Genomic DNA, 23,671 nt, shown 5'->3' on the forward strand with positions numbered 1-23,671 from the left:
TGGTGTTTTATTGGGTGCGACCTTTAACCTTGCTCGGTGTTTTAAATCGGAACGGGCCCAGGCTGATGTTGAGGCCTGCGTGGCGCAGATGTATCGTAAAGTGCCGCATGCGAGCGGCGGCGGCGGCCTCGTTCCCGGCGCTCTTCCTCCTATCTCCTTGCTTCGTCAGAGCCAAATCCAATTTCACACCTTTGAACATTATCCTAAATACATGCACTACATGTCCCTGCTTGTTAGAGCAGCTTTATGAAGCACAGCCAGGGATGATGTCGCGCGGGGACGGCGAGGATGAGCGCGAGCTATTTCAGACCCGTGTGATGGGCAGATACTGCGTGTAGCTTTTGTTGTTGACTTTCTCTTTAACGCAGCTGTCAGCGAGGCAGCACGAGGTGGAAGGATTCCCTCACCTGGGGCGCACGTCGGGCGATCGCAGCAGCTGAAGGAGTCCTTCAGTCGGTATCTCTTTTACGCCACGCCGGGGCTCGTTTGAGCTCCGAGTGCGGCTGGACACGGTTGCACACGTGGCGCCCCGTCGCCCCAGAGAGAACCAGGCTGCGCTGGGCTCGGAGTGCTCAGCGTCTCCATCGCGGCCCTTATTATCGCAAAGTCATTCATCTTTTCGAACAGCGCAGCGTCACGTCCCCGTGGTGACAGGAGAACAAGTGGCGCGTTATTGGGCAGGCAGCCAAACGCTGTAATGAACTGTCACAGTGTCAGGACGGGGACTGATTGGCTCCGTCATCGGGAGCTTTCAGGCCACATTTAGCGCCCATATTCCGAGGAGAAATATGATTTCCAGTCAGGATTTGTATTGGTGAGAAGTAGGATTTTGATACAAACAGCGTAATCCTATTTGATGCCAGTAGCACCGAATGTTTGGAAAGTTGGTGAAGATAAAGGGATGTTAGGTTTTTTTCCTCTCTGTAGTTGAGATGTATTGATTCAGCTTGATAGCTTTGAATTCCCGCTCGTATCGCGCGCGAGAGGCTGCAAATCTCAAAGTAAGCTAACGACGCGATTAGAGCCGTCTTTTTTTCCTTCTTCAGATTTGGAAAAAGGAAAAAAACAACAGAGAATGTGCTAGTTTGACCACGTTTGTTCATGGGTGACTGCTTCCCCTTCCAGCCTGGCCTCTTTCCATCCTCCCATGCTCCGTAAGGCCTTTAAGCAGGTTCCGTCCTGCTCTTTGATCAATACGTCTTTGCCTTTCTTTTTTCTGAAACACATCAGGAGCGCGGGATTGATTCCGCCTGGAATGTGGGATGTGTGAGAGGCTTTTTTGTTTTTTGAGCGCGGCCCTGTATTTGATCATGTGCCGTATCGACAGATGCCATCATTCTGTATTAGCCTTGTTGCCTCCACAGGAGCCTTCCACTGTGTAATCAGCTGGTGTTTATGGGCCGACGCAAAGCTAGGAGCCATTACTGTTCACCTTCCCCGCACAAACACGCCATACGTTCCTCTTACCTGCATACAACTGCATTGCTGAGCTGTGTTTCATATATATCCCCCCCCCCCATTCTAACAACTTGCTGACAGTTTGTGTTCATGGGGATTTATGTGGCGAGTGAACAAAAGAAGCCAAAGCCAGACTTAGATCATTTCCTGCTCCCCTCTCGTTGTTAGTCTGAATTTACAGCCCTGCGTAACAGCGCGGTGGCAGCTCCGCAGCCCGAGGCAGCATGACGCGCGGCCTAAAGGACGCGTTAGCCTTTAAACATCTGATTATTTGGCTACAACACCAGACGGGAAAAAAAAAACAATTTGTCAGGCACAAGGCGGAGGCAGAGGTCCGACAGCTCCTCTCAGTGCTCCCTTCGCTTCTGTAAACATCCTCCACTTCACTCCACTGTTTCTCCTCTGAGTGCTTACCTGCATCTCTTCAAGCGAAAAATGACTTGCCCTTCTCAATCCCGCCGCTGCATCGCAGGAGGTGACTTTGTAGCAGCATGCCATCATAAGGTAGGGGCGGGAGGGAGGGAGAGGGGGAGGGGGAGAGAGAGAGAGAGAGAGAGAGAGAGAGAGAGAGAGAGCCCTCTTCAGCTGGTCGGTCTTCCACTCCTCCCATTGGGGCCAACAATACAGGACAGGGAGTGGGAGAGAGCGTTTCATGGGCTTGTGGCCTTTTTCCAGCGTGATTCAGGCAGTTGTTATCTCGTCCTGGCTGCGAGGTTGCTCTGTGGTTCACTCCAGTGATTTTATTTTGAAAAGCTTGAGGCAGGCGTGTTGACGCCGAAACAGGAAACCCTAAAGACGAGCGTCTTCTCTCTTCTTTTGTCCACAGATAATGGTGTTTCAGAACATAATAACAGACATGAATCAGAAAATCAACCCGTGTTCCCAACAAATCTATTTTGAAAATATCCACTGTGGCTACGAAATTAGTGACGCAGCGCAACACGAGCCTGCTGGTTTGTAGCTGCAGGCGAGAGATGATGATCGCTGAGAAAGATCCATCGCTGTTGGAGCCCATGTCATGTGTGTGGTTGAATTTTGTTTTAGGGTGGATTCCTTTACTTTGGGTGATAAAAATATCAGTTTTTTTGGGCAGGATTAGCTAAATGGATTAAGACTGACTTAGGTGCATTTGGAAGTTGGTGGAGAAGTTTAATGGAACCTGTGCCTATAGTAGAGAAGGGATACTTTGTCACAGGAAGTTAACCTATTTTTAAAGTGAACAGGAGGCATCGCTTTAGTCACAGCGCCTGAGGTGTGTTCTTGTAGGTAGAGTCGGTCTCGTTTTAACGCCTCTGGGTTACACGACTTGGGAAGTTTGCTTCAAATTATGCTAATCTGCACCACACTTTTATTTTTCTTTGCACAGTAACTTTTAGGATCGTTTTTTTTTCTGGTTACTAGCGATCACATGGCTTCGCTTCGGTCTAAAGCAGCCGCCATATATACTGTAAGCTGCAGCAGAGCCACGTCCACACACGTGTGTCCATCACAATCTCATCGACGTTGTTAGTTTTGTTGAGCAGCCGCCAAAAGACAGGCTCTGGAAATAACAGCGTTTTGTTTAGAGCAAATCACAGCGGCGCCAGTCGCATGATTAGAAAAGACTGCCTCGTGGACATGACCCCAGTTTGAAACATGGCTCGACCGAGGGGGAACGCCCCCTGTGAGTTCTCCAGCCAATTACCTGCTGAATTTGCACCTGGACTCAAATGGACATTACTTGGACCCGGCACCAGGGAGCTGGCAGCGTGCTGCCCGTTTAATGTCCAGCCCAACTGACTTGGACCGGAGCACGAGAGGAGGTGAGAGGCGCGAGGAAGCGGGGAGTGGGAGACTTGGCCCGCGAGCAGAGCGGGGCAATACAGTAGAAAGGGGCGCCATATGTCCCGATCCCACTTCTCTCTGGAACCACTCATTCCACTCGTTTATACACGTCCAAGTCGATGCGGACTTTACCCGTGTTTTTGTGAGTGAGCAGGTGAAGCGTGAGTGGAGTGGGATGCAGCCGGATACAGAGCGGCCTGCTGTGGCTTTAAGCGTGGGAGTGGAGCGGCTAAAGACGCTCTCACATGCTCTGACTCTGCGTTCTTACATTCCGTGCCTCTGGGCAATGTCTGGAGAAATCCAGGGCCTCAGTGCACGTCTGAAAATGACTTAGCGCTTTGTTATTTTTGTAGTGTTTTTGGGGGGTTATTGACTCGAGCTCCTGATTTATTTTACTACAATGCCGTACAATTTGTAAGACCTGTTCCTCACATTGTTTATCTTGTCGGTATAGATTCGCTCCTGCAAGCTTTCCCCAGGTCATCGTCGTATCACATATCTAAAAATGCGTCTCAGCACCTGAAGTGGCCTCAAAACCATTGTGAGCATTCGCGGCCTGAGGGCTCTCCCCACTGCTCCATTACTGTGATGTAGAGCCTCGTGGAGGACATGGCAATTTCCAAACATCCTCTCAACCGCACAGTCACAATCCCACAGCCCACCCACAGATCTCTGTCTGGGGCCGGAACGATGCATTTACAGGAGGAGATGAGTGTGAGAGAATCCTGGGGGGGAGAGTCCGTAGTCCAGCACGCATCCAGAGAAGCCGCACGGCCAAGCCCAACAGATGCCAATGATCAACAACTCGTGGAGCGTCTCCCAGGAGCGTCTGCAGATCAAACCGGACCAGCGGTCGTGTTGTTTTAGCTCGATGCGCGTTTGCTCCTTTCCTCCTTCAAAGCCACACACATTTGTGCTCCTGGAAACCAGAGTGCGCCTCTTCATGTGGCGGCTTCAGCGGGAATCCAGGCGGTCACCCCCCAGCCTGGCGGCGGCTGCTGCGTCTTTAACTTCTCTTATCTGCGTGCAGAAGAAGAGATCTGCCGCTACAGCGTTGCCAGCACCTCCGTGGGCTGAGTTATTCAGAGCCAAACGCTCGGCGGCCGCGTTTACAGCGCGCGCTGCAGCCACCGTCTGTCTGCTTCAAACAGCATCCATCACAGCTGCGTGTTTGAGAAAGGAAATGAGTGAAGACACCGGCGTACATGAGAAAGTAGGCTGCACGCGGAGCCTCCTCTTTCATTCTCATTGTGATACTTTCATTGCTGCAGGAAACGACTGGAGAGTGTTTAAGTCTGCAGAGCGCTTTAACGCCGGCTGATTGTCCCCTGGTTATTCCACTATGTGCACGCGGTGCAGTGGCTTGGCTGAATGAAGCCCGCATTAGCTTGACAGATGCGTAATTATTTCCATTGTTGTGCTGGCGAATACGCATGAAGCGCTCGCCAGACGTTTTTATTCTGCAGCTAGCGAAGCTAATGAAGAGTTTCTCCTATTTGCTTTTGATCAACGCCCTTATTTCGCTGCACGCCATTGGACGGGCCACGTGTTGGTCCTCAGTTTTAAATGTGAGCCTGTTTAGTTGATTTCATCTTTAGCTCGATTGAACGATTTGAATCCTCCCTTTCAAATTGGCCCTTTAAGAATAATAACATTATTATCTCCTCCGCTCTGGTGTAGGCATTTTCTCCAGCCTTGTAGATGGAAGCTGACCTTTTCTTTATTGCATCAAAAGTGTTGACTAGAAAGAATGGTGGCGGCCTTGGTTTGAATCCGCCTGCGTTCGTGCCAGATAATGTCGATGTTAGCTTCGCGCATGTCCGCATACCCCCATCCGTCAGTGCTCAGAGCCATCACTGATAATATAAACGTGATCTGTCACCTTCCCCATATGCCTTCAGTGAGCACCCGGTTTTGCAAACCCTGCCAAATAAAAACTGCTGTAAAAACATACTTTAAGTAAGATGACCTTTTATTCTTCGGCAAGGTGGTGCTTTGCAAGCAAAATTACCGGCGAGGCAGTTTTTTTTCTTCTCCCCCACCACGCAGTGTCGTTCAGACCAAGTGTAATGGCGCCGTCTGCCTTCAGAAAGGTGAGGGCTATATAAAATGGTCAAAGCCGAGGCTGAAAGTGCAGCGTCGTTAGTGAAGAGTAGTCTTCCAGGGAAAGGCCGGCGCTTCCGAAGGGAAGTGCAGAAGGACTTGGGAGTAGTCAGAGCGGCACCAGGGCCTGAAATTCACACACTGTTGAGATTAACAGAGAACGGTACTGTGTGAGGCGCGTAGATCTCTAGAATGTGCACTTTAGATGTTCGGACTAAAACAGCACGGAAACACTGAGCAGAGACTTCTCCTGCCACCTGATCTCCCATTCACCTGGCTTATCCTTCCTGCAGAGGAGCTGTAGGGAACAAGCTGTTACTAGGGCCTGATTATGTACCCCCCCCCACTATCACCCCCTGCCCCGCGCAGTGAGGACAGACCTGTTGGCAGATGGCCAAAACATGAATAAAGATGCATTTCCAAAGCCCAGGTGGCTGAAAAGAGTTGGCCTCTGTCCTCGGGGCCGGCCACTGGAACAGGCGAGGCAGAACTCCGTTTGACCACACAGAGCTGCAGTAATCCACGCGGGTCGGCCCGGAGCGGCGTGTGCTTCGCTGGTGTTCCATTGATCTGAATGAAGAAGCCATTAAATTCGATACGTGATCATTTGCTATCTGTAACGCAGGAGTTTGGCTGGTGACCAGAGGGGAGGTTTTACTGTGTATTACTGTAGCCTCATCGTCTGAGTCCTAAAAATGGCCCATTGCGAATGAAGTGCTATAGACGTGTGAATGGCCGCTCTGGAGACGATTGCACTTTATTAATAATGCTCTCATTGAATGTGCTCTTGTGTTCATTAGACCTGGAAAAGGTTGGTTCAGGGAGAGGGTCAAACGAAAGCACTGGTGCATCTTAATGTGGCAGCTGGTAATATTTCATTTGGCACAACCCATAAGAATCTGACCTTTATCAAGACTATTATGTTGTGGTGGGTAAAAAAAACAACATTTCTTCAGCTCTTCCATTTTAAATTAACACAAAAAGAGTCTAGAATTCTGATTTAGATGATAGATGGAAGATTTATAGGATTAGAAAACGCTGTGTCTTTGCTTCTTGATGTGATCCATGATTCAACAGAATACTGTATCATACATAAAACAACAAATGGTCTGGACACAGGAGACATTTTGATTTTCCTCAGTGAAGTCCTTTCAGTTCAACCGAGGCCATTTTCCCTTTCTTTTAGTCAGTAATGTAAACACCAGCATATCGTATTTACAGTCTGTCGTCGTGTTGCATGTTGCATTCAGGGCCTAAGCCTCTTACTAGCGTTAGCCTTCCCACAAATCGAAACCTGGCTCCACTTTCTCCCTGCATCTGATCCCATTTAAACAGTCTTGTAAGTGTAGCTCGGTGATGTTAAAGAGCTTTTGGATCGCGCTCCGCCGTGGCCCGTTAGCATTCCCCTCACACACCTGCTGTGGAGGCTCCATCTGTAAGCTTAAAATGACACTTAAGGCTTTCCTCCAAGTGTCATCCTGCCTCTGAGCCGAGGGCTCTTCACATTCTGCACATCCCGGCTCCGCCGGAGCCCCCCCAGTCTGCATGTCTCCGAAATGATGAGTGTTTTGCTTCCCAGATTCTCGGGCCTCTCCGCCGCGCATCCTAAGATACCTCTTCAAGGGCTTCAGGAGGGCTGCTGTGAATAACTTCTTAGTGGGCTAATCCCACTTCAAAAAACATGTCCTTGGAATACACTGTTCTTAATCCTGCATTCACAGCTTCATGCATCATCATATTCCCTGGGACACGCGGCATGTACCGCTGCGCACACGAACCTGCATATGAAATGAGATTGAAGGAATTCTGTAAAGGAGATCAGCTGAATCAATACTCGTGCTAAGCCCAGATCCCTGCGACCGAGGCTCAAACGTATCACTGTGAAAACACATTTCAAGGATAAATTGGGAGCCGCTGCATCTGCCTTTCAAGCGGCTGTGTGACTTCATCAGACCTTGCATAGGAGCCCTGTCATACGTGGTGATAGGCACTTCTGTGGCCTGGTTAAGGCAAGGACAGGTTGACAGGGTAGACTGACAGTGGAGACAGGCGCTTCCTTCTTCTTCCATCCCCGACTCCACTCGGAGAGACAGGGCTTGTCTTGGCCTTGTGTAGCGCGTGGATGAGACACATTTCACTTCACCAGGACCTGTCAGGCGACACCCAAGGTTGATTGGCCGCGTACAGAGACACACAGTAGCTCCACGGACCTGTGCAGCGAGCAGGTTTGAGGTGCAGTACAGCGCTGCCGCTGGAGTTGACACCCTGTAGCGACAGTCATCATGTCAGCGGGGAGACACTGTGCATTATGTGCAGGTATGGCACTGTGCAAGCTGTCGTCAACTAATGTGGGGGTAAATACACCGTGTCACACACGGCGACTGCTCTGCACACGCGACCCGCTCAGGTGGCGCTTTAACGGCCTGCGAGTCCAAACTGATGAGGGAGAAGCGGAATTCCCCAAAGTAATAACAGGTAAATGAACACACCAATCATAGAGGTAATGAAAGCAGCGGCTGGACACGTGTTAATGTGCTGCGTTTTTAATACTGCCCCAGCACCAGGCTTTGCCGTTTTTATGCTCATCCTCAGCGTTAATTTACAGCTTCCTGCCTGGGCGGTCCCCGGACGATAGCATCGCGGCGTTGGGGTTGTGTAGAATTAAGCCGTGAGTGATATCCTGAAGGCGGTCACCGTATGTGTTTATCACGCGAGGCATAAAATCCTCAGAGATTCTTTATGTCGCAGCTTGCTTAATAAAGTGGTGTGTCACGGAGCCTATGAGCTAATGATGCACTGCGTGCTCTCCAGTCAGACTAGCATCCACGTGATAAATCACTGCCTTTATCTCTTCTAAAACTTCTTCTAATTTTTCCAATCTGTTCTTCCGTATTAAATCCAGCATCTGAGTAAATGAATCTCAAGACGCGATCACCCCCCTCACCCCCCTCCTCCTCCTCCTCCGCCTTCGCTACGACGCTAAATAGAAGTGTTGGGAGAAGTGTTCGCGGGGCAGGGGTTAATTATGTGGCAGGCATAAACAACCAGATGCCTACTTCACTGCTGTCGATCACTGACCGCAGAGGTCGCGGCGGGGTCAGGAGGATTAGACAGTATGCGCGGGTCCACCGCCGTGACATGAAACAGACGAGAGGAAACCTCCCCCGGGGGAAAACGAGCTGAACGGCGTCCACGTGCGCAGATGTATTTAAATGAGCAGCTTCCCGGCGAAAGCCTGGTCAGTGAGCGCGGAGGACAAAAAGGCCTTAACGGCAGTTTTGCTGCAGCAGATTCCACTTTAATGAAGGACGTGGATGAGGCGTTGGTGCTTTACTGGCCTTTGTGTTCTGCTAATTAAGCTTGGAGGCTTTGCAAGTGTCAGAGGATTACATTAGCTATTAGTGGACATTTATTTCCATGATGTCTGTGATTTGTGGTTTTTAGGGCCATTTCGCGCTTGTGTTGAACTGACACAATTACAGTACTTTATCAAAGTTAAAGTATGAGTATGATCCTACAAATAATTGTTCAACCCGGGTTTGGCTTTTTGCACATTCTTCCTGGACGGTGGACCTGCTGCTGCCAGGTCTGACGCGGCCTTCCTGCCGAACCAGCTCAGTGGACTGTGCGAGGTCAGCGGAGCCCGGGCGGAGAGGGCAGCGGCGATGGCAGGCCTCGTCCTCGCTCCCTGCACACACCGCGCCCACAGTCAGCATCGGTTCCTGACACGGAGCCCCATTCATTGCTCTCATTACTGTCCAGCCGAGACACATTTGGAGGGAGTGAAGGAGCAGAGCCACAGAGTGAGATGACCAGCGAAAGTCTAGCTGGTAGAAATAAGCTAAATTCATTAGCTTTAATATTAATAAGTGTGTCATAAGCAACATCTGATTGTCTCACATCTAAACTGCATTAGCATCAGTCAGAGTGTTGCTTTGGCACGTTTATCACTCTCATGACGCGTTTAAGACCTGGACCATTATCAGTCAGAGCTGCTTCCTGGTCCCTGGGTTAAAGAAGTTGAGTAAACACAGCGTATTTACCTAAACCACTGACTTAGCACAGCTTTCCTCTCAGCGTCTGCCTCGTCTGTCCTCCTCTCCCCTCTTCTTTAGTTTCTACCAGGTGGATTAACCGCAGGTCCCTGAAGTAATCCCCTTTCCCCCCACATGATTTAGTAGCAACACGGCGCTTTTAAGTCCCACTTCCCCTGCGCCGGTCTCCCAGGGGCCAATGGCCTCTCATAAAAGGGAAGCAAATGGTGCGATGGGCATCGCCGCGTTGCGCTCGCTCCTCGGCGTGTTCAGCTCCGGGCGGTCGGAGAGGCCGGGCCATTTGGCTCACCTCTGTGACAGAGCAGCGCTGGAGGAAGTTAATAGCAGCCGGGACGCCGGAGCCAGCTGTCATAAACAGCACGGCGAGAGCGAGACGCCGATTAGTGTCGTTTATTGATTTGTGTATGTGAAGTAAACACTTTAAGGTGCTGCAGTAATATTCTACCTGGATGAACCGGCTCAGATCAAATCTATGGGATGATTTATGTAAGAACACTGTATGTTCACAAATTGTAACTACAGTTAGAATATTAAATTAAATACAAGCAAGACATACTTTATTATATAATATGAAATACTGTAATAAAATTTTGATGTTGTAATGTTCAGAAGTATAAAATGTCATTTTCATTTCCATCCAACCTCTGAGTCTAACACAAGATTAATATTCCTTGTGCTAATTACTTGTAGTCAAACGAATCACTTTCATATACTGTGGACCTGCTGCAGCCTTGATGAACAACTTTGCTATTAATTTCATTATTTTTGTCAAGAAGAATTAATAGTTAAGGATTAAGCTGCTAAAATACCTTTAAAAGATGAATTGTTGAGTGAGGGCTGAAGACTGTGGCTCTTTATAGAACAGGTTCTTAGAGGGATCACGAGGCCGCCTCAACTGGAATTAATTAAAGCATAATCCGCCTTGATTGCTGTAACCTCCCTTAATCAGCACATTTCTTCCTCTGATAAGTGCCTGTTGCTCATTCCTGTGTTAATAATGCATTGTCAGTAGGAGGCCGGTTTATTCCATTAGTCACGCTTCCTGTTTTTGGATTTTGTAATTATATCACTGTACTGTCCTGCGGTAGATAATCAGGGTCTCAGCCAACTCTGCAGCCAGAAGCAGGTGAATGTAACGAGTTGTTGTTGTTAGGCTTCAGACTCACACTGACCCGCTTACCTGCACCAGTCAGGCAGGATTTAGATGCTAATACAGCACTATAGATAAAAGTAAGACTACTGTACTTCGGTTTTAGAATCAATGTCTGTTTTTCTCTAACTTAACAGTCAATACATGCAGGCTCTAGGATGCAAACTAAACAAACACTGTGAACGGACTGTAGACAATTTCAATCCTACTTTAAAGCCATTTGGGGAGAAATGCAGAGAGCAAATTTGGGATGAAATGGATTTGTAATGAACATTTACTGCTCATGAGCATCAAGAAATAAAAGGAATCACACACCGGTAAAATACAAGAGGCCACAGTCGTCCTACGTTCGTGTGCAGCTCAGTATAACTGGGTAAATACGTTACCGTGCTGGAGCCTGCACTTCTACCTCATTTGCATATTACAGTTTTAAAAATCTTCATTGGACTCATCACCTACTGTATTTCAGGGGCTCTTGAAAAACTTTTCTGGTGTGTCATGGATACGAGAAGTTAAACCGGTGCAGCAGCATTTTAGATTCGGGGGGAACTTTTAAAGCCTAATTTAATAACTGTATCAAAATGTCATCTTTTCATCCTATTTATTTCCTCCTTGGTTGCAGCGTTGCTTAATTCGCTCCATGCCTCCCTCACTCTGCTTTACTCCCTGTTCCGTCTTTCTCTCCTGTTCCGATCTGCGGCCGATTAGAGACGCGTCCAGCGACGTCGCCTCAGTGACCTCGCAACCAAATCTATGGCTGTGTCTCTCCAGAGCGCGAGACGATCATCGAAGAACGACCTATTCTGCCACAGTACAAATGGGCCCAAACGACTCTCCTAAATTTTACAGATAAAACCTCAGAGAGATGAAGCACCGTAACGGAATTACTTTAATCGCGTTTCACTAAAGCTTTCTAAATCTCCAGCCTCGTTACATATTCATGAAGCCAAAATGTACCTATGAGTCACATGCGACTCGGGGTGTGTTCTACAGGATTAAAAGTCTTGGAGCTGCCACAGGCAACTTTGGAATCATTAGAAATGTGTTAAAAATCCCTCCCTTCACTTCTAACCCGCGCGTTACCCGACCCTACAATGCGACGGAGTGCAAATGGGCGCGATGGCTGAGGCTGAGGTCTGTCACCTTCTGTAATTGGTTAGATGAATCAATCAGGGAAGAGCTATTTCACAGAGCAATTACAGAGCAAAGATGGCTGCACAGAGGATGATAATTCATAGCAATTCATCACGCTGATAGTTCATTCTGCTCTTTCTCTGACGTACGGTAGGTAGTTGTGAGGCTGAGAGGTAATGAATTAATACAAATATTAGATGCTACTGTAGCTGGCTATGACTTGCACATAAATACTTTTCTGGGTTTCTATCACCACATTCCATTCTAATATTTAAAGGACGCGTCGGCGAAGCAGACTGGCTGAAATGGTTCCTCCCGTTTGAAAACGCCTGCCTCGTCCAGTTGATTTATTAGTTCCAAGGAGGCCGCTCTGTACGATCCTCTATGAGCCCAAACAGGCAGCAACAGAGGGAGAATTCAATATGCGCTTCCTACCAATGCATTCTAATGAGGATGAGATGCTTCTAATTGCCCAAATGTCTGCTTCAAATAAATTAATGCACCTATTTTTGTTTCTTGGCTTTTCCAGATATTAATGAATGCGAGAGGGATCCGTGCAAGAACGGGGGCAGTTGCACAGATCTGGTTGCCAACTATTCCTGCGAATGCCCGGGGGAGTACATGGGCAGGAACTGTCAATACAGTAAGTGCTCGTGTTGCTATTTTAATGTCTGTCTTCAGAATCTTCCACTTCCGCCCCCCGTTGGTTTCCAGTACTGCAGCTTAGATGAACTGGACTTCCTGTGCAGTGTGACTGGTGCCGTAGCACGCTGTGGTCCCAGTGGCGACGAGGAGGACCGACAGCTGCCATGTTTTCTCCTCACGGGACCTGTTGTCGCTCTCATTTTGCGGCGAAGCAGGTGAAACCTATTCTGTCCTGAACGGATAGATTGGTTTCCCTGAAGTGTCCTCACTCGGTGTTAGACTGTGATTATGAAGTGTTACTGTTTTTATGGTGTTAAACTGAATAAATATGTTGAAATCCATCCCGAATAATTAACAGCTTCTAAATAAAAACACAGGTTTTGCTTAACAGAGAGAACTCACACGACAACGTGCGGATGAGGTGGAATTATACTTAAATTATACAGTTCAATTATTTAAATGTTATGAGTCAGCCCCGCCCGTATTCAGGTTTAATAGGAAACACGAAGAACAGGAGAAGCAGCTTGAATTGTGCATGTTCAGACAAAAACAACAAACCCTAAAGCATAATAATAACCTGTCAATGCTGAGGAGTCACAGGCACTTTGTTCTTCCGAGCCCTCCCTCCGTTTTTATTTATTTTTTTGCCCAGTGGCTTTATTGAAAGAGAGAAAGCTCCAGTCTTATCACAAGTAGCTTTCTTTCTGCCAGACGCCGGCGCTCTCAAAAGGGGCTTTGTTTGTTTATTACGCTATTGTGGGGATTTCGTGCGCTCGTTCGGGAGCCTGTTAGAATTAATGTATCGGCGAAGCCGCAGCCCTGAGCCACCTCTTCACCGCCGCTCGTGAATTAACGCCGCGCCATTTTACCACTGGGAATTAATGGGGTGGCGGTCGAACGGCGTTTAGGTCCGTGTAGCGTTTAAACCTCGCTGCGAAGATGCTTTGACGTGATATTTGTCTATTTCACCTGTTATTAACTGGTTCTTAGGGATTATCCCGTGTTTTTACAAGCTTGTACTACTGGAGGGACAGAAGGCAGGAGGCAGGAGGCGCAGGCTGACTGATTGGCTTTATTTAATGAGTGGAAAACGGGAGGAAAAACATTTGGACTTGCTGATTCATCAGATGCTATGCTTCGTTATTTGTTTATTTCTATTTCTTTCATAAATCCGCAAATTGAACGGGATATTATAAAGTCATTAGTTTGGTCTGTTTGTAAAAGTTCCTAATATTAAAAAATGGCGTCAAGGCCCCTGATGCCCATTTTTTCTTCGTTAAAAATCCCGAGAGCTGGAGTGGAGCCAAACGCATTTCAGTTGACAAATGATGTAAATGATAATCAGCATGACATTAATAGGTTTACATGATAAATAACTGTCACCAGCCTGCTGCACTGAAACCGTTTTTATTACACTCACTCGTCTGGTAAACTGTGCTCAGTGTTTAAATCGGACTTTCAGAAAGTCTATATATTTAATTTATCGAATATGCTGCGGTGTAAGAAGTGAAGTCGGGTCCTCGGTGAATTCTGTGTTCACAGAAAAGTACAGAAGCCTGAGAATCCACTAGCGTGCGGGGTCTTATCTCCTCTGACTTAGTCCTTTAGCCCACGTTGTGTGTGTGGGCAGGTCCTGCTGTAGCAGAAATCTGCATGAAATATTACACGGAGGCCCTTGTGTCTATAAGCACTGTCCTGCTTTACTGAAGTATTGATTCCCATGAACAGCAGCAGGAAGCACAGCACACCCGAGTGTAGTTCCTTGTTACAGGCACCTGTAGAACTGCCGGTGACATCACGCTATTAGCATTAGCGCCGCGTCTGTTTGTTTAGGCTGTAGCTGCGGCTTGTGGGAGATGGATTCAGCTGTCACCTCCCGGCGGTGCTGGTGTTAGTGATGCGCGCTGTCGCGGGGCTGATGAATTCTCAAGGGCCAGCAGGCCACGGCCCGCGGCGCTGACGGACGAGTGGCAGGCAGCTCGTTAAGAGCCGGGGCCCGACGGCGAGGGCCCGACGGCGAGGGGCCCGCCTCCGACTGGTACAGTGCAACATCGGAGCAACAGCGTCCCTGAGCAATAGGCGTCCAGTTCGTTCGTGTGTAGTTTGGGCCGAGGCACCCAGCTTTTAGTTGAACGCCGATTCTGTCTATCTGATATTGGAGATTCAGAAGCTTCTCATTTTAGCTTCAACAGCAGGCGACCGCATCCGCCTACACCGTCCTCCCATCAGATCAGTCAGGAGGAGGTGAGTCACGCAAAGTGAAACTAAAGAGGACAAGCGATGCGAACACACACACACACACACACACACACACACACACTGTCTTACAGTAAGCGGTGCAGACTGCTTCGCCGCTGCAGGCGTCCCCTGAAGGCTCGTTTGCAGACACTTACTGTACAGGTCAGCTGGTTCGGACGAGCTCCTCTGTCCTCGTTCTTGTGGGACATTTTCCAGGTTCCCTCAGCTGTACCTCCAGGCCGGATTTAGCCCCGTGCATTTAATCACGTTTGACCAGAGATGTTCTAAGAGGTGGAATTAAATGGTTTAATTGCATTTTAACCCACCGCTATTATCAGAATGAAGTCTAATATGTGTAGTCTTTTATTAGTTTATTGGTTTAATCACTTGAATTAATATGTATTAATACCGGAGATACACCGGGAGACAGTGGGAAATGAATTTCTTTTTTCTAGAACATTTGAGGTTCAGTAACACACACTGAGCTGCCGTTAAAGAGCAGATCAAAACACTAGTATGTGTTAATTATGTCCCCAGACCTCTCAGTGTCACCTGTTGTTCACTGGACGCTTGGCGCTCAGCAGGCGGTGTAATGTCGCTGCTGAGTGCGGTTCCCAATGAAAAGACAATGAAAGGCCCCGCTGTAATTCCTCGCATTCGTCTCACCCATAGGCTTGACATACAGTTGACGTACATTCTGCGAAGGTAGTCAGGCTCTGTGCTGCGCTCGTTAAATCTAAACATCTGCCATCACGAAACGCGATTCTCATTAGAGACGGAGACGGTAAGGACGCGGGCTCCTCGCATCCACCTGCATGAGCTGCGTTCACGCCGCCGTCGCGCCACCTCTTCCTGCTTTTCTAAGCTCCGTCTAAACACATAAATTGCACAGAGCAACTTAGGCTTCGGATGCTAAACAATGGAGACGTGATTTAACTACAGTTATGGATGTGTAACATGAATTATTCATGCCGACGGCTTCACGGGACCTGAGATGACACCGGGTTGGCTGTCGATGCGTGCGCCGCAGCTGTCGGCGACGCGGCCGCCGCCGGATTGTTTGTGCTGCACCTGAGTCCTAAATAATGATGCGTGAGCTGGCGTGTAATTCTGCAAGACGTCGCACGGCGTCTGAAACCGCGTTTTGTGTGTACTGTACTGTATGTGAGGGGCGAGTTTAGGAAATCTCATTTGAGCAGCAGTGTCAAGTTCTTTGCGATGGAATTGCACATTGCCTCGTGTGCTGTGTTTACAGTGCAGCCTCTCCATCTGCTTTGTGGCATTATTAGATTTCCCAGTGGGTTTTACAAATGGAAACACAAAGAAGTGCAATAAATTCTCTATTATTTTTATATTCATTGCGAAAGTCTCATTTACCACAGGTGTCGGACATCCCAGTCAGGATAACAGAGGAAAACCAGTAAGGCTGTTCCCACTTTAACGCTGTTTAAGATTTAAAGCTGATAAAAGCGTCTTAGATTCAGGGACCTGACATGAAGGAGCCGTCAGGTCCCTCTTGATGCTTGATGGTAGAAAGGACGGACGTCTGTGACATCACGGCTGCTCTAATCAAAGCAACAGCTATAGAACGAGAGAAATCGGATGTCATCGCACAGATTCAAGCGAAAGCGAGAACTTTAATGACTCTGTGTGGTTCTAGTGGAGGAGACTGTGGAGAAAACAAAACCGGGTGCTGAAATCACCTGCTGCTGGCGCCTGTATGTAACTCACATATCGCCCCACTCATTTTTGAGCAGTGGACTCGCACTGCGTCGGCTCATGCGCCGCTCTCTCCGCTCTCTTCTTGCAGAATGCTCCGGGCCGCTGGGCATGGAAGGCGGCATAATCTCCAACCAGCAGATAACGGCCTCCTCCACCCACCGGGCGCTGTTCGGCCTGCAGAAGTGGTACCCGTACTTCGCGCGGCTCAACAGGAAGGGCCTGGTCAACGCCTGGACCGCAGCCGAGAACGACAGATGGCCGTGGATCCAGGTGAGGCAGCGCCAGCGCCGCGCGAGGCGGAGCGGGACCCGCCACACTCCAACAGTCTTAATTATAGAGACGCTTTATTCAGTTGTTTTCAGTGTGAAGCTTTTTTTCTTTTTTTTTTTTAACATGGTGTCACTTGGTTGGAGCTGATGGCTTCATACTGTAGATGTGATAAAACTGCTTTGGAGTTAATTACACATACTGATCGCTCACTTGTGGGTAATAAAGAGTCATAAAAAAGCGTAAGATGGGGACGGAACAGATGCAGGTGTATCCGAGTGTGAAGAGCTGCGCGAAAGGGCAGGAGCCGGTGGCGGGTTCGTCTCGCGTCGCCGTGACGATTCGCTAGCGCTCGCTGGACCGCGCCGCCCCGGCGCCGCGTCCGCCGGGTGGGGGTTCGTCTTCGAGTTTTTGCAGAAGCGGTTCCCTAGCAACGGAAGAAAGGAGAAATCATAAAAAAAAAGTGCCTCGCGTGCTGTTGCAGCCATTGAGATGTTGCGGCTTCTGTTCATTCTGATGAGCGAATCACTGGGCTTTCAGACAGATCCAAGTCCTAATTCCAGACGAGACACCACAATAACGTTAACCGCAATTTCCCCGTTTAGCGCTTCCCGGGCGTCTGTGTTGTTTCTATCACCATCTGCCTTAATCTATAACAAACCCCGGGAATGTTACATGAAATGAAATTGGATTATTTTTTTGCGTTTTCAACTCTACTTGTGGGTTCGCTTTGTTAGAGCTAACCTTCATGCGATGCCATTAGTCACCGCTTTTTGTCAGGGAGCTTCATTTGCTGGATGCAACAGGCCTGAATGACACGTGCGCCGCCGTCCTTGCCCGGCCTGCCCCGCGGTGCACGGATCTCTAAATAGCATGTAAATATTTGTTTCCTGTGTGCGTCCGCTGTGTGATCTGTGCAGCTGGTCTCAGTGATTGGAGCGACCCTGGGTGAAGCCCTACCTGCAGTGATGCGATCGGAGCGCTGGGTTTATGTCGATCATCCAGAGGTCCAAACCCCCGGTGCGGTAACAATAACAGTGGCTGTGGTTAATTATTGAGTAAATATATGAATAGTGATGTTTCTGCTCGTCGGTCGCAAATGCGCACAACAAACTTTGAGGCCAGCACTCATCCGAGCTCGACGCACAGGCAGCGAGCCGTGAACCAGATATAATAGAACAACATACAGTACAGTACCAGCGTGTGACAGCGTGATGGAGAGAGTAAAGCTGCACCGAACAACACGAGCATAGTAAGACAGGGCAGAAATGGATTTGTAAAAAAAGAAAAAAAGGAAAATAAAGTAAAATAGAGAGAGAAGCCGCCAAAATGAGTTAGAGAAAAGCCGCTCGGCACATTGAGAGCGTGAGGAGAACAGAACATAAAACATTCAGGCAGTTTGTTTGACTTTAATGATGCCACGCGGGATGTTGCACAGGATGCTGTAGGCATTGTGTGTTTCTGCAGAGGGCCCGGATAATTGGGACGTGAGTACACAGGTCTGCAGTCGTGTCAGGGTTTGGGGATTATGCTAAGGAGGCCGCGCTTCGCCTCCGCGGCGTTAGCGACGGCGGCGTGACTCTGTCATGTGTAACAGGTTCCACCGACGGACGGCGGCGGCGGGGGATCATCTCACGTTGGGCGTCAGCTCCACCCCCTTAAACACCCACAAACCAATCCAACGCCGGGCTAATGCGTCGCACAGCTGCAGGCGTAGCGTGCTAGCGACGCCTTCGCGCTCGCGCCGCCCCGGTGTTAGCGCCGCTCGGCTACTGTTCACACGTACACGTGCTGCGAGAACATCAGTTTGCAGCCTCGCCATGACTAGCTCACACATGAAATTGCATTTGAGCACTCGGGGGAAATATGCTGCCGGTCTGACCAATATCAACAAAATGTAGCTGCGGCCGGCGACGCCGGAGGAGTGACACCAACCAAATCACTTGTGAAAGCTAAGAGGGTGTGTACATGGAATAATGGAAGCTAAACACCTAACAACATAATGATGCCGCCGCCCGTCGGCGAGCTTCCATTTGTAGCCGCTGTCGCGGCGTAACGCAAGCTAGCCCGGACGCCAGCGTTCCGTCCGCCTGCCCAGACGCCCGCTCTTTATTGCAGCGCGGTCCATTTATTGAAACGCTTTCCAGGCTGGTGTGTGGCTGATACGTGACCCCGACGCTGCGTCTCCCATTGCTCTTCATTTTACCGCCGCAGCATGATGGCAATCAGCAGTAATTAAATAAAGCCTGTGGACATCTCAAACAAGATAGAGAGTGGGTTTTTTGTGTTTTTGAAGCTTTCATTAAAATATTTTTATTTATTATTCAGAGTTAATTCGGCGCTGAGTGTCTTGACTGTGGGGACGGTGTGTTCTCAGCCAGTGTACTCACCACTCTGGCCTTTTTGTTCACATAAAGTCACACAAATATGGTACATATCAACGAAAAAGGTTACGAAACTGTAAATGAACAGTCTCATATCACGTCTCTCCCGCACAGAGCGAGTTAAAGGCGTTGGTAGCGTGTCTGTGCTCACACAACAGGGCTGCAGGGCCGACGGCCACTTTCAAGGACGGTCTAATTGTTGCAATTCCCTCAGCAGGCTGGATCTCAGTGTGCGGCCGCAGCCGGCTATCTGCTCGCTTTATTCGCTCTTGACCTTTGCGCGTGTGCGCGCGAGGTCTGCCGGCGTGACTCTCGCGCCCCTCGGCTGCTGCTGTAAATAAATGTTGTGCTTTCGCCGGTTTAAATACGGCTTAATGAGCCCTGGAGAGCGTTTAATGGGACGTAAAGGTATATGTCAGGCTGCGGAGGGCGTCCGGGTTATCACATACAGCGGCACATACAGTGTGCTATCATTAACTGACACTTGTTTGTATTGAATTATAAATGCAACATCTGGTGTTCGTTCGTTACTCGATTCGGTTTTACCTGCCATGAGGTGCTGAGGTCAGAACGCCCGTCTGTCACAGGATCAACACGCAGGAACCTGGGCCTAAATTAATGGATCGCTCCTTTCGGCAACTCAAAGAAAAACTTGCTCCGACATGTCAGATTGCGTGAGCCGCAGCCACAGGACACGGAAGGTTGAGGATGTTGCCGACGGTTACGAGATGAACAATCCCTCGCAGGCGCAATTGTTTTTTTAGAGAGGAGGGAGGATCAGTGCAAACATGTGGATTGTTCCTTGTTTTGCAAATCAAAGCTCAAGAGCCGAAAGAAATGTCGCGGAAGTTCCCTTTTGGAGAGTTCTTCATAAGACTCTGTGTGTTTGAAAGAAGGAGGAGGTGAAACAGTGAGAGGGCAGGAGTTCAGGGTAAACTTTGGGTTCTGCAGCGCTCGATGCAGCTCCCTTCAGTCTGGAATGAACTGGGTGTATCTGGGACTGTCAACACTGGCTGAGGTAAAACATACATTAAACACAGTGGAATGAAGGGAGCACGGTTGGTTCTGGAAATCAAATCTCTGTTTGAATGAACCCTGTGATGGGCGGGCGACCCGTCCAGGACGTGTCCCGCTCTGGCATCTCGCTTCAATGCGTGGACGGACGAGAGTGGGCCGCGTGTGTCCGCACTGATCACTGCATTAACTCCGTTCATGACTGTGACATCTAAAGCCGGACTCAGCTGCACGAAGCATTTGAGATTTAGGACAATTTATAAAACATATTTACATACTCAGTGGAAAATGTCATATCTGACAAAACCTTTTAGCTCCTGAAAATGTGTACCGACGTCTTTACGCGTTATCGGCATAACAGCCCTGTTTGCACTTCAAACACCGGGGGTTAATTGTCTCTCGCGCTGAGGCCGTTGCCTTGAAGCTGACACAGCATGTGGAGGAGGTCTCCAAATGATACGTCACTCCAGACAAACAAATGCGTCGCTATCAGAGCGCGAGCGAAGGAGGTGCGTTTGTGAGCGGTCGTTAAAAACGTGAGGGATCGCCCCAATTACCCCGGCAGTGGCCTTTTAGTGACAGCGAGCCTAATTAGGAGTAGAAGTATCTATCTCCATGGAGAAGAGTGAAGGAATGCTGTGAATGAGAAATAAAAGCTAATTGCGCCTCTTTAGCTTTTTTATAATTAACATGTTATTTTGTCTTAAGTGCAGAAACAATCTGTGTAATTAAGTCTTATCTCTACAAATAGAAATAGGAAGGCCGCAATAGAATTATTGCACCTTTGCTCAATTAGTTTTTGACAGTTAAGCAAACACTGGTGGTGGATTTGGGAGAGTTCTCTAATCCCTAACGCTGTCAGAAGACACAGCTCCGGGTTTTTCCATTAGAGGGAAAGGGAGACTATAACTCGCCGCTCTGAAATATTTCACTTGTAAATTGCCTTATTTCATAGTAATACGACCGTTTCTACAGCAGAAAATGAGCTCAAGTCGCTAGAATGCCATCCCGCATGCGATCGCATTGTCAGTGAAGCTAAATGTTCATTCCCTGGGCGCTCGCTTTAAAATGGTTTGTGCTCTTAAGTAGGAACCGACTCCGGCTTCGCAAACATGAATGCAGATGCGGACTTGTTTGTTTGCGGTATTACATTAAGACGTGAAATTGCTGCCTAAAACGCGTGACCTTAAAAAATGAAACGCTGTGAATAAATGCAACCTTGAGCCACGCTAGTCCAATTCAGGGAAATAATTTGAGTTCTATTTGGGCCGGCAGTTCTTTTCTGGCCATTCCAGGGTAATGGTCCTCAGTGCGGCATTACGGCCGTCGCTGTGTTCTGCAGCTATAGAACTCTGTGAGAGGGTGAACTACACACTGAGGCACGAAACACACGCTGGCAGTGCAGCAGCTCGGCGCTAATATCCAGTCAAAATGACCGCCGTCGTTTATCGTTAGGTCACATTTGTCACAGGTGCGTTGTGGTGCTAACAGTCCAACATCCATTTTTTTATGAGCATGAATATTTGATGTAAAACCATTAGAGTAGCTCACCGCAGACGTCTTGATGTTGCCACAGTAGAAAAGGTGCCGTCAGCTGTCGTCACCTGTTAAGGCAAAAGTCTTCACCAGAACTATGGAGCCCTGTAGTTTAACGAATAACACCGATGGAAGGACACGAGAGTACATCGGACCAAAGATGAAGAGCGGTTGCAATGCTTTGAATTTGCTTCATTCACTACACAGCCAATCTTTTTATCACCTGTATCAGCAGCATTGAACGGCCGCGGCCATCGATCGCTCGGATCCTAATGATCCTGTTTTGCGTGCGCTGTGCAGGATGCAGGAGGACATTCATCACGCGCCTCTTCCTTTGGTCTCGTTGGCTCCTCTCCTCTGCGAGCTGCTTCGCATTGGCGCCGTATTGACAGGCTGTGTGGGGCTCACGCCCTGGATCTGGGGCGCGGGGATCGATTAAATGTTCCCTCTGATCAGAGTTTCTGAATGAGGCGGACGTGTCCGACAGACGGGGGGCGAAGCGGCTCCCGGACGCCGAGACGCGGCGCATTCGCAGAGCCACGCATGTGAAAATCAGGCTGTAATTTCTTGCTTATTCTTTTGTGACTCCACAGATAAACCTGCTGAGGAGAATGAGGGTCACCGGATTAATTACCCAGGGTGCAAAGCGCATCGGCAGCCCAGAGTACGTCAAGTCCTACAAAGTGGCCTACAGCGACGATGGGAAGACCTGGAGGACTTACAAAGTCAAGGGCAAAGATGAGGATATGGTGAGACGCGCAAACGCGGGCGCCCGTTGTCGCGTCGCGTCGCCGCGCGGCCCCTTTAGCGTCTCACTCCGATGCACCGGCGGAGACGCGCACACGCGCACGCACACACGGGCGAGGACAGACTGTGCACTCAGTCAAGGGCAGTGTGGAGGACATGATGAGATGGCTTTTTAATTAGCTAGCACACACCGGGCCCATCTTGCTGCCCCTTAGCCCCCCCTCTCCCCCCTCCCCTCCACTTTTATGAGTTCTAGATTGAATTTTTATACTATTTGGAGATGAACAGCCACCAAATAGGCCACGCGGCATTCTATCATGCCTGACAGGAAGCCAGGGCTGTCCTCCATTTGGCCGAGCTTCCAGTGACCCTGACGTCTAAACTTTCCATTCATTTCACCCGACAATGAGTTGGGACCTGAATATTGGATTAATCCAGTTTATTTTTACTCCATGCTTTTACCACTGACTATTAATTAATTTATTCATTAAGTCATTTAGATGCTCTGTCGCCCTATAACAACTCATATTTTCCGTATCAGGTGACAATGCTCCATCTCACCGGTTCCGTCCTCTCTCCCGTGCTTCACACGTGCCCCGCCGTCGCGCAGATCACTGAGTTTCTCTCCGATCACCTCTGGTCGTGTGGATAAACCACTCCAGAATATGCGGCGTCACAATCGGAGCGCTAATTTAAAACACACCACTGTTCTTACAAATTACTGGCTCAAATGGTGCGAAAAATTGTCTATTTTCCCCTGTAATTCTAGCTCATTGACCTTGAATGACAGCAATTTGTTGAGTGTGGAGCAGACACTAGAGACCGCAACAGATACACTGCTCCGCCGTGGCAAAACTGATCCGCTTCACCACCACCCCCCCCCCCCCCCCCCTCCCCCCCTCCCCCACCCCCACCCTCTTATTTCATCCCTTGGAACAGATTTTCAGAGGAAACGTCGATAACAACACACCCTCGGCCAACTCCTTCACGCCCCCCATCGAGGCCCAGTACGTGCGGATTTACCCCCAGGTCTGCAGGAGGCACTGCACGCTGCGCATGGAGCTGCTCGGCTGCGAGCTGACAGGTGAGGGTGCCGAGTTTACTCGATGCGAGCCCTGCAAGAAACGAAGGGAGAAAATCGGTACACGTGAACGCTAACCCCTCTGCTGTCGCCAGGCTGCTCGGAACCCCTGGGGATGAAGTCGGGCCACATCCAGGACTACCAGGTCACGGCCTCCAGCATCTTCAGGACGCTCAACATGGACATGTTCACGTGGGAGCCGGGGAAGGCGCGCTTGGACAAGCAGGGGAAGGTCAACGCCTGGACGGCCGGACACAGCGACCAGTCGCAGTGGCTGCAGGTAGGATGCAGCTACGGTAGCAGACAGCGAGAG

The 23,671-nt window shown here is 49.2% G+C and overlaps 1 protein-coding gene across 3 annotated transcripts in view; it reads left to right on the forward strand.

Moving 5' to 3' along the window:
- LOC114861951 (EGF-like repeat and discoidin I-like domain-containing protein 3) overlaps positions 1-23,671 on the forward strand; it is a 68,211-nt gene that overhangs the window by 26,335 nt on the left and 18,205 nt on the right. For all 3 annotated transcript variants that reach the window (XM_029161714.2, XM_029161715.2, XM_055511716.1), the window contains 5 exons: positions 12,254-12,367; positions 16,418-16,599; positions 22,124-22,279; positions 23,217-23,361; positions 23,454-23,638. In XM_029161714.2, the coding sequence (XP_029017547.1) occupies positions 12,254-12,367; positions 16,418-16,599; positions 22,124-22,279; positions 23,217-23,361; positions 23,454-23,638 (782 nt within the window). The remainder of the gene's footprint in view (positions 1-12,253; positions 12,368-16,417; positions 16,600-22,123; positions 22,280-23,216; positions 23,362-23,453; positions 23,639-23,671) is intronic.

This window comes from Betta splendens, chromosome 9 (genome assembly GCF_900634795.4).
Source record: "Betta splendens chromosome 9, fBetSpl5.4, whole genome shotgun sequence".
NCBI lineage: Eukaryota > Metazoa > Chordata > Actinopteri > Anabantiformes > Osphronemidae > Betta > Betta splendens.